Source organism: Oreochromis aureus, linkage group 10 (genome assembly GCF_013358895.1).
Source record: "Oreochromis aureus strain Israel breed Guangdong linkage group 10, ZZ_aureus, whole genome shotgun sequence".
Taxonomy (NCBI): domain Eukaryota; kingdom Metazoa; phylum Chordata; class Actinopteri; order Cichliformes; family Cichlidae; genus Oreochromis; species Oreochromis aureus.
The window spans coordinates 14,088,910-14,100,151 of NC_052951.1; the positions used below are offsets into that span (position 1 = coordinate 14,088,910).

At 39.4% G+C, this 11,242-nt stretch overlaps 1 protein-coding gene across 1 annotated transcript; it reads right to left on the reverse strand.

Annotated features, from left to right (window-relative positions):
- Nucleotides 1–751: 751 nt before the first annotated feature.
- pdha1a (pyruvate dehydrogenase E1 subunit alpha 1a) lies at nt 752–9,099 on the reverse strand. Its single transcript, XM_031760023.2, has 11 exons — nt 8,926–9,099; nt 7,690–7,758; nt 7,439–7,612; nt 7,121–7,247; nt 6,643–6,734; nt 6,412–6,504; nt 5,988–6,143; nt 5,540–5,611; nt 5,398–5,465; nt 4,875–4,983; nt 752–2,223 (listed from the first exon to the last, which is right to left on the reverse strand). Exons 1-11 carry the CDS (start codon nt 8,971–8,973, stop codon nt 2,059–2,061), a joined length of 1,173 nt encoding a protein of 390 aa, XP_031615883.2. The 5' UTR covers nt 8,974–9,099; the 3' UTR covers nt 752–2,058.
- Nucleotides 9,100–11,242: the final 2,143 nt, after the last annotated feature.

Below are 11,242 nucleotides of genomic sequence, written 5' to 3' on the forward strand. Positions count from 1 at the left end.
TCTGTTAATCAAATAAGGGAAGAATAGAGTAAACATATGTTGGTTTCATTCTCTGATGAAGATTGGGAGAAAGCACTCCATAGAAATATGATTGGTAAATGGACTGATTCTTATATAGCGCTTTTCTACTCTCCCGGAGTACTCAAAGCGCTCTATACAACATGCCACATTCGCCCAATCACACCCATTCTCACAAGCACTTTATCTGTAGTGCTTTTTAACTACATTCACACACATTCATACTCCGATGGATGCATCGGAGAGCAACTTGGGGTTAGTATCTTGCCCAAGGATACACAACTATGGGCAAGTCACTACCTCCATCCTATGTGCAATTTATATGCAAAGTAACTGCTTATAATTCCTCACAATAGAACACAATGGTTGACTAAAACGGTTTAATGGGAGAGAAGATGCAAAACGCGTATTTGCATTTGCAGCTAAACCCAGTTACACCGTTAAATTCTCTTGGACTGAGATGTTAAACAGCTTCCACAATAACAATTTGCTTTGGAAGGATGGTATTTTAGTTGGAGTTCCCCTTGGTGAATCAAGGCCACATTGGAGCTTTTTTGGTGGCACATTTCCCCAACATCTTAGAAAATCATTTTAAGCCATTTTCCTTTTTAACCTGTGATTTTTGCAGGTTTTAAGAGACTTTTTGTGCTTTATTGGGGAAATGCAACTAAAGTGTTAACTCGCACAAGCTGAGGAATTTTCCATGTTTGCAAAAAAGACAACTGACAGTAAATTTGACTGTTGACTTAATTACTTTATTGTATGCATTTCACACAGGATCCAATACCCTCCCTAAGTTGGCAGTGGTGAAAGAGCCAAAACTTGTTTAACCATGGTGCATTGCATTACTGAAAAGTTACCTTGACCTCTTTACTCTGTTTACAGAATACACAAATTACATTACAAAATCCCTTTATCAAAGCAACTCAATGTTTCCACAGTGTTTTACATCATTCCCCACCCTGTAACAGATTCACTAAGAATTTTAGCATTAGACATTGAAGCCAACAGTTCAATATGTTTCTGTAGAAAGTCCTAATCTCCCAGTACCCCTTGAAAGAGTTGCACAGTTCTTTAAAAACTTGCATCAACAGTCTGCAAAGCAAGCCAGTAGGGATAGAAGCATGTTGATGAGTCACTGAAGTTACAACTGATCACACAAGTGACAAAGCCAGAGGCACAGCTGCATGAACTTGCCACCCAATGTTAGGTTTTAAATTTTCACTTGATCATTTCATTTCTAGTTCACCCACATTTAGTTTAAGCCAAGCTTCTACAAATGTTTGGAGACAAGCCACCAACTCTGAAAAAGACCTCATGATCATGTGAACACAGACATCTGTTCAACTCATGAGTCAAATTCAGCTTTCAGATCTACCAGACCCATTCGTGTACCAAGATTAACATTTTGAACAGTTACAATTTGCAGCATTTTTGAAGACAATTGAAATAAAGACACAAGCAAATGTCTCAAGTTGACTTCTTTATCATGTACATGTAAGTAAAAAGAGCACAAAGCCATGTTAAGGTCATACAGCCTGTGTTTGACACAGTGAACACTTACAGCACCTCAAAAATTACCAGATTAAATAGCAAATAATCCACTACATATTCACATGGAGCCAGATTTACAGAGATTTAAGGAATAAATATGCCTCAAGAAGTCTTAATAAAAGGAAGTCAGCCAGAAACTGTGATTTTAATCACGAAACATTTCTGGCTAAAAGTTAAATATGGTGAAGTGGATAAATGTAGGTATAAACTTTAGATTGGCAACACTGATAATGTTTTAACATTTTACTGTAGCAATTTCAAGACTTGAGGTAGAAAAGTGAATCTGATCTCCAATTCTTTTTGTGTCAGTTTAAACCAACACTTCTTTGTAAAAATGGCCCAAACTGTTTACTTAGCTCTAGAAGTCGATTACTTGCTGATGCTTAAAGTTCTGGTGATGAGGCACTAGTTTAAAGTACATGATGTGTGCAATAAGGAAAGGGGTTGGGTGGGTTATGATTGTAAGAGGGAGGAGAATCAAGAACTTTAGCTAACAGACTTCAGTTTGGCCCATGGGTTTGTGCCGCGCACCTCCAAAGACGGCATGTCGCAGAAGATGTGATTGCACAATTCTTCCAGTGGGGGCTCTGGGTCTGTGGTGGCAAACTGAGCTGCATCCTCGATTTCCTTCCTCACTTCTACATCAATTTCCTACAGATAAATAAGGACAGTTAGACACTGCAGCCAAGAAAATTTGGTCAAACCAATAGAAACAGAGAATAGACATGTTTTGTTTACCATTCTACTTCAAATGGAGAAGGCTACTAAAGCTCATAGAAGCATGACTCTAGCACGGTAATTAGCTTGTGCCCCTCGTCCCATGGGACTATGTATTTTTCTCAGCTGTTTATAAAGACTTTAGCATTGTTCTGTCTCAAATGCATTTTCCAGTCTATGAATGCAATTTTCCTCAAAGACAAGGGATGATACCTGGAGGATCTCATCTTAAATTTAGCTGTAGAATTTTACACTATTGTTAAAGCAAGCACTTTCATTACCCTCTAGGGCTGCCACGATTTCAAGTTTGCAGATGATACCACCGTGGTGGGGCTCATCTCAGGGGGAGATGAGACGGCGTACAGAGCTGAAGTTCAGAGGCTGTCAGATTGGTGTGTAGATAACAACCTGGACCTCAATACCACCAAGACAAAAGAACTGGTAGTCGACTTCAGAAGGAGGAAGTCCGAGCTGCAGCCTGTCAGCATCAACGGGGAGTGCGTGGAAAGGGTCTCCAGTTTCAAGTTTCTGGGTGTGCACATAGACACAGACCTCCAATGGAGCTCTAACACCTCTGCGGTCTTAAAGAAGGCCCAACAGCGTCTCCACTTTCTGAGAATCCTCAGAAAATGGACCTGAAGAAGGAGCTGCTGACCGTCTTCTACCGCTGCTCCATTGAAAGTGTGCTGACATATTGCATCGGTGTATGGTTCTCCAGCTGCACCACAGCACACAGAAAGGCACTCAGAGGGTCATCAATATGGCCCAAAAAATCATTGGACATCCTCTTCCCTCCCTGAAGGACCTGTACAGCACTCGCTGTCTCAAGAGGGCACGCAGCATCCCACGAGACTGTACACACCCAGGACACCGGGTGTTTAAGCTGCTGCCGTCTGGCAGGAGGTTCAGGCTGCTGAGGTCCCGAACAAACAGACTCAAGGACAGCTTTTACAATAGGGCAATAGCCCTGATCAATGCAAATAGCTGACCTGATTGGCTACCTCCCTGGACTTTTTTTAGGGGGAGGTAACAATGTTTAAAACAATAACAATAATAATATTTATATTTATAACAAGGTGCAATAATAATTAATGTGCAATAATAACAGTGTGCAATACACATAACACTTATTCTTCTTTTTTATTTCTAAGTTAATATACTGTGTTGTGTTGTTTGTGTTGCGTTGTGATGTGTCATATCGTGTCGTGTTGTGTTATATGTAGTGCCGACGTAGGACAGTTTTTCCAATTTCATTGTACTACTGTACTATGTATGACTGTGCAATGACAATAAAGAATTATCTTATCTTATCTTATCTTATCTTATCTTATTAGTCGACTAGTCATGATTACGTCGACTATTACAATCGTCGACGACTAATTTAATAGTCGACGCGTCGTTTGAAGCTTTGTAAGATCCCAAAAGACGCAGGAATAAGTAGTAGTATTTAAGAGTGTAATAACGGACTGAAACAGAAGATGGCAGCACTGCATGTACAAGGATGCCAGCTGCCGTTAAACCCCGAAGAAGAAGGAGAAGCTGTGTCCCAGAATTCATAGCGCGGCCCAGCGCAGTTGTCAACAATGGCGGAAGCTAGTTAGTTTTAATATTACTCTTATTATTCTTTCTGGGTCACAAAATAAACGTTTAACATATTTTCAGGTGAGAATGTAGCTGTGTAAACCTCAAATATCTGCTCAGTTTATCAAGACATCACATATTTTCAAAAGCGCTCCGACGTTTTCGGAGACGTCTGTTACCCACTAGCTCGATAGCGAGCCGGGGGCAAGGCTCACTAGAGCCTGTGAGAACACCGGACTCCCGGCAAATCGTTTTCAAGCCCACCGCCGTCTTTCGCTACTCAGGTTAAACATGTAATATAAGTCACTTAGATAACTTAAAAATGTTATTGTTTGGCTTTTTTTTAGTATTTTATTTGTTCCTGAGTAAATTGGTTTGGCTGAGAAATAAAGTTATAGTTTTTGCACAGATGAATAAACGTCAAGGAGACAACTGATTGTCAGAAGTGTGAGATGCTCGAGAATATACTCCGGTGTCCCGTTATATTTTAGATAGCAAGGAGCAGACAGCTGAGTTTATTAAACTTCACTGAAACAATCTGCAAATTTCATTAAAAGTGTAATAAACTATCATCTTGTCTTTATTTTTAGTTAGCACATACCTTAAACACTTAAAGCTGTAAGCTAATGATAGTTATATAAGAGCAGATGCATGCTGGTGCAATAAGCTGTACATTTTACGTCCAATGGATGCATGATCTGATTAGTCGACTAATCGCAAAAATAATCGGTGACTAGTCGACTATCAAAATAATCGTTTGTGGCAGCCCTATATACCCTCACCTCTAAAGCATGCTGTTCACTTTCACTTGACAGACTAAAGCTAACCCAGATGTCAGTGTGCTTAGTCAGAATGATCTTAAACTCACTTGGTTATTAAGTTGTTGCAGTATCACTGTCTTTTAATACCCAGTTACAAAAACAAGGACTCTTGTTTGAGGCTTCCAAATTGTCAGAAGTGTTGGCTCACAGAAATGCTATTTCTATATCTGAAGCATTTCCTACCTTGAGCTCCTCCACGCTAGCCATGTTGTTGCTGAGCATGCGGTCCTTCAGCATGGAGATGGGGTCACTCTTACTGCGCACTTCCTGGATCTCCTCACGTGTGCGGTAGCTAAAAGGGGAGAGGGTGCAGGAAAGTTGGAGGGATGCACTACAGTTGCTATCAAATGCACTTTGAGGATTTAAAATGTTTTGTAATATTACTTTTGACAAATTTAGGCTCATTTTGGAAAAACCAGTGCCTTCAAAATTTCTGTGATCATTTCTATGAAGATTAGAATGAAATTCAAGTTACTTTGAGGTGTGAAGTCTATCAAATAAAGAAATCTGACAGAAGATACTGAATCTCAATTCATCCCTAGGCTGTTGTCAGGCCACTACAAAGGGGGTACATGGAGACTACTAAGGAGCAGAGGTAAGGGGCACAGGCACAGTGAAGAGAAAATCTGTAAGATTAAACTGTAGGTGAGAACTTTAGCCAGTTTAAGTTGTATCAATTTAAATAATCAAGTAGCTAGTTATTTACCTAACGCCAGGATCGCTCATGCTGTGTCCATGATAGCGGTATGTCTGGAGTTCCATGAGAATAGGACCCTGAGCAAAGGACAAAGAAGTTAGAGATCCGAGTCGCATTTCCTGCACACGTCAATATGACATTTTAAACGTACCTTCCCAGAGCGACAGTGATCAGCAGCAAACCTGGTTGCTTCCCGGACACAGAGAACATCCATTCCATCCACCTGTGCACAAAGTTACTGAGTATTTTTCTTTAATCTTATCTTACAAAAAGTAATAAACTGACATGGTCAACATGCAGATTCTACAAGTTTATGGTAGCACCAAACACATTTGAAAGTGTTTACATTTCACGAACACATCACTCCAAATAGTATTTAGCACACTTCCATCTAGTGAATTGTGTTCAAGACAGTCAAGGTTTAGGCATTCATTTGTAATTTTGGTTGAACAAACCCAAATTTAATAACTGTTATTTTGATTGCTAACAAATTGTGCAAGATATCAGCTTCTGTCAAGTGTCTGTTGCTCTGCAACAGCTTAAACTGACAGACGCAGCTCTACATGTAAGAAATGTGCTCAAGCATGCCAGACGCCTACCCTCAGACCAGGAATGAACTCTCCTCTCTTGAAGTAATCTGTGCTGGCTGCAGCTCGCTCCACTGAGGTGCCCATGCCATACCGGTTGTTCTCACAGATAAAGATAACAGGCAGTTTCCAGAGAGCAGCCATGTTGTACGTTTCAAAAATCTGGCCCTGTGGAATATACACAAGACTTTAAAAGGGTGTCCTGTAATAGAAGCCAAGTTACATCAGTTTAGATTCTCCTTTGTACTAAGGCCATTTATTATCCTTTAACACTTCCCAGAATTTAGTTATGTTGTGCATTTAGCACAAGTTTGCTCAATTCCCATAGAACAAGATTAAATCTGTCAGTGTACTGCAAAGTAAAGTAAATACTGGCCAGGTGTAGATCCAAATGTGTTGCTCTTTAACCCATTTATGTAAAAAAAGCTACGCATACCTGGTTGGCAGCACCATCACCATAGAGACAGACACACAGCTCGTTGTTGCCCTGATACTTGCAGGCAAGTGCTACACCAGCACCCAAAGGAACCTAGAGAGGTCCAACATTGAGTACACTTCAGTAAGTGTCAGTTCAAACATCTTGTAATGCAATTAGATGATCGTAAACTATGGAAGGCAGAAAGATCAGTAACAAATTTAAAGCAAAGCTGGCAAATGCTACATTTACCTGAGCACCAACAATTCCATTTCCACCATAGAAGTGTTTACAGTACATGTGCATAGAGCCTCCTTTGCCCTTTGCAATACCACCTCTTCTGCCTGTGCATGAAAATGATATTAGGTGATATTAACAAAAGCATTTACAGGTCAAAGTACATCATCTACTGAAATTTGTTCCTAAGTTCAGCCAGACTAAATAAGTTTCCTAGAACCTTAATCTCAGGACTAGAAAACCAAGCTGAAGCAGGGCCAGCAACAAATGTGTCCCACCTTCAGTCAATTAGGGAGACATTTCTAGTGTCATCATTTTATAACTTCAATATTCTATGTCCTGGGCTCAACAGCTTCACTTTTGGGAAAATAAAGATTCAAAACCTGTCAAGTTACTCCAACAGCAACTGAACAGTTGCCGCTTTTCACAGGTGAGTCAATTCAAAAGGAGTCCCATTGTGTACTGATATTTAATGTCTTCACCAACAACTCACCGGTTAGCTCAGCCATAATCTCCTTCACAGTCCCTCCCCGGGTGTAAGTGTAGCCATGGGCACGGTATGCCGTGATCAGGTGGTCTGACAAGTTAATTGAGGCTTCAATACCAACAGCACAAGCTTCCTATAATGAGAAAACAGCTTGACATGTCTGGTCCTAAAGGGAGATTAATTCTGAAGAGTAGTCAATAAATGTTTCACAGGGCAACACTTCAAAACTTCCATTCCTCCAAAACGTTTAACATCCTTGCCAGATATTCCGAAGTTTAAACTACCATCCCTAACTTTCATTGTAGATCAGAAAAATCATCCAACCTGGCCATCATACAAGTGGCAGAACCCTCTGATGATTTTCTGCTTGTAGAGCTGATCTGCCTTCAGCTCCATACGCCTCATCGTCTGCATGGTGCGGTAGTACTGCAGACCCTCATCACGGGTCAGAACCACCTGAGTGGCAGGGCCCTCATCCAGCTTGAAGACGTCACATTTCTATAGAGAAGCAAATACCCATGAGTCAAACTGCCAAGTGCCAGTCTGTGTTCACGACATCACAATTTCAATCTTACCTTTATTTCAAAGGTAGCCTGGGTCGTGAAGTCAGCATATGTGCGTGCTGACGTAATCACTGCAGCCCCCTGTGAGAAACAAGTATGCAAGAGCTTTCAGTCTATAAAAGCAATTCATGTCACATTTTGAGACAACTACAGAGATCATATAACTCCCAAGGCACTCATTTTTACAGAGTGCCTTCCCATTAGTCTGTTAAATGCTTCTATTGGACTTTTCATTTTATCCCTAATCCCATTCTCTGCAAAGGTTCCTCCCCCAACCAGCCATTATTATAATTTGTCCTTCATAGGACCTGGTTTATAGTTAAATCATTCACTGAATAGTCTTTAAATGGAGTGTAACTAAGTTTCCAAAAGTTTAAGTTGTCATCTGATTTAAGTTAAGTTCTTACCAGCAAGTTCATAACAAAAATGGACTGTGACTGCAGAATGGACATGTGATTGCAGTTTTTGTTGTTAAAGCTCTTAATATAGGTAGCACTTTATAATAATGTCAGACTATTAAGCATTAGTAAGGTATTAGCACGTGCTTAATTCATCGTTTATATATTGTTACTCCTCCTTAGTATGTAATTTATAGCATTTATAAATGACCATGTACACCTATCATTGCTGTACATGATGTAACTATGTACAGCTATCACTGTTACTTCATGACTACTAGTAATAATCATAATCACAGTCATGATAATATATCTGTATTTATGAATGGAATACTAAGGAAGAGTAATGCTATATAAATGCTATATAAATGATGAATAATGCACTTGCCCTATTACTACCTTAATAACGCTTACCTTTGTGACCTTATTATAAAGCGCCACAAAAATATCAAATACAGTTGTTTTATGTTTCGGTTTTTTTCAAGCTATTGGCACTGAATCTCATGTTTAGCCATTTAAAGTGATGTCAGAACAGTAAAGTGAGTTTTCTTGGCTGTCTCAGTATTTAATACTGATTGTTATTAATGCTAGCTTTCACCCTTCCTTTAACAGTTCCCATTTCCATTCATTTAAACATTAACTAAGTAGTTAGTGACTGTCCGTTGACATTGAAACTTTAAATCTGTGCGCAAAGTTTTACCGTGTTAGCTAATGAAGCTATCATTCAGGCTTACAAGGTCAGAACAGCGATGACAGTTTTGTTTTGGGTCGACTGGCGCTCTTCACAGAGACTACATTTTGCAGTGTTTAGATAAGTCAGTTTACAGAATAAAAAAAAAGCAGCACTTACATTCCGCTGGGCACTGGCTCTTAACACATTTGAGATAATGGCTAGCATCTTTCCTGAACTAACCCACCACAGAACCGTCCTAATGTCAGGATGTGTCCTTCCGGCTTGGGGCTTCTTCGCTGTCTTAAATATCAGCAGCTAGAAAGCGCAACTGCCGACAGCGGGCTGTGTTCGAAGTGGAGGAGAGGTGTGGTTGGTGGTGAGTGTAGGAAATGCAACACTGATCAGTGGATATTTAATAATATTCTTCGACCCCCCTATATTTGACAAGGACGACGACTTTAGATTCGAGGTGGTGATAGCAATATGAAGCCTTCTGAAGCACTGAAGCTTGTACTGAAAAAGGGTTCATTACCCGAAGCTTTTCAGCAAAGTTTTCTTTGGTGCCATCTTGTGGCCAACAGTATGAAGAGCAGTTTGAATCTAAAATTCAAACTGCTTTCATTACCCACTCTACAGAGCTGAGTTGACAGCTTCACTTTAATATCACGTGACATTTCTGTGTGATACCACTGTGGTGTGTTTTTTTTGGGGGGGAGGGGTGATGTTATGTCTATTTGATTTATAAATAATTTGGATGAATAAACCTTTGTTTAAACATGTGCCATAGTGTGGTATCCCTTTGTTTGACCTTGGGGAAAATTCGCAAGTGAGGAATAACTGTATTAAAAATGTAATGATAAAGAGGTTACTTAAAAAGAAAAAAAAGAGGCAGGAAATATTCTAATTCATTTCCAGGAGCAAGAGCTCCTTGTTGAAGTGTGTTATGGGTTTATTGCCTACAGAGTCAGAGAATATGTGCCAAAGCCCATGAGATGCTTTAATTGTTAAGACTTTGGACACATGGCAGCTGTATATAAAAAGAGTTGCAGCTGTGCTCGTTAAATCAAAATTGGATTTTATTTTTTTTATTTATATGACTATGTGGTAGTCACTGTAGAGACAGAGAAGAGGGAGGAGGGGGAAGATCTGTCCCCTTTGTTCAACAAGCTATCAGATATAGAACACTATGAGTGGGAAGTGAACGGTCGTTTATTGTTGTTAAAATTTGTGATAAAAGGAAAGAATATGTGATAACAATATAACAATGGATTTTTGCAAAAGCCAATTGGAAGAAATTTCTGGAAACAAGGGATAAGTACTTGGCACAGGTTAATAATGAACTAAATGTGGATACTCTGGACTAAATAAAATAAAGCAAAGTATAATATTAGCAACAAAAAACTTTATTCCTAAAAGTAAAGGAAAGGTATGATGGAAATGTATCAGAGTGGATTCAGGGTGGAAAGGAGCACAATGGATCCAGTAGTTTGCCTTGAGCATGATGTAAGGAAGGCTCAAGTGAATCCAGAGACAGCTGCTGCAGAGTTCTTTGATATTAAGAAAGCTTATGACATGCTATGGAAAGAGGGACTGCAAATCAAGATGCATTTGCTGAATATTGGAGGAAAGATGTTTAACTGGACCAAGGACTAGATGGAAGAACAATTTTAAAAAATGGGTACTGACCTATCAGTTCAATGTACAGTGGGAAATGGCATTCCTCAGGGGAGTGGATTAAGTCCCACCTTTTTTTCTATTATGATAGATGATATATTTTTGAATACCAATGGATATGGAGAAGTCAAAAATACTGAGCAGATAATAAAGAACTTTAACATGGAATCAAGCAAGTGGAAAGGTTGCCAACAGAATGGTTGATTCAAATTGTCAGTAGAAAAGACAAAGACCATCTTGGCAAGAAACAAAATAAGGGAGTGCAGACTGAAATCATGAATGAACTGGAGAGAGTGGAAAGTTTTCATTTCATAGGAGTGTATTTTGCCCAAATGGAATGAACATATAAGACATATTATCAATAAAAGTAAAACGGTAATAAACGTTATGAAATGCCTTCTAGGAGTGAAATGTGGGGCCACTGTGGAGTCTTCAAAATATAATACAGCTTTGATGAGCTCAAGAATTGACTGTGGATGTGGGGCATATGGTTTGGCAGCAAAGTCATTGTTAAAGAAACTTACATCAACTTGCATTAAGTCTATGTATTGGGGCAACTAGAACTTCTCCAATAAATTCACTGCAGGTAGAAGCTAATGAAATGCTACTATCATTGCTGCAATTATTTTATTTTGACAATATATTTTATATGATTGTAGCCATCCTATAAGAGTGTTGGATGCATCTTGGGAAAAGGAAAGCAGTACTATCAAGAGCTCTTAGTAGACAGCAGATGGAATGGCACAGGAAATGAAAGTGCATAACAAAGATTTTGGTGAAACTGTAGTATGGCCTAGGAAAGTCCCAAAGTAGACCTGGA

What these genes read in the sequence shown, in the direction of transcription:
- pdha1a (XM_031760023.2), bottom strand. Translation starts at nt 8,973, where the DNA reads ATGCTAGCCATTATCTCAAATGTGTTAAGAGCCAGTGCCCAGCGGAAT. An exon ending in AGGCTACCTTTGAAATAAAG is followed by an intron (nt 7,613 to 7,689) that starts GTAAGATTGAAA and finishes GCTTCTCTATAG; the next exon opens with AAATGTGACGTCTTCAAGCT. An exon ending in ATGGAATTGTTGGTGCTCAG is followed by an intron (nt 6,505 to 6,642) that starts GTAAATGTAGCA and finishes GGACCTCTCTAG; the next exon opens with GTTCCTTTGGGTGCTGGTGT.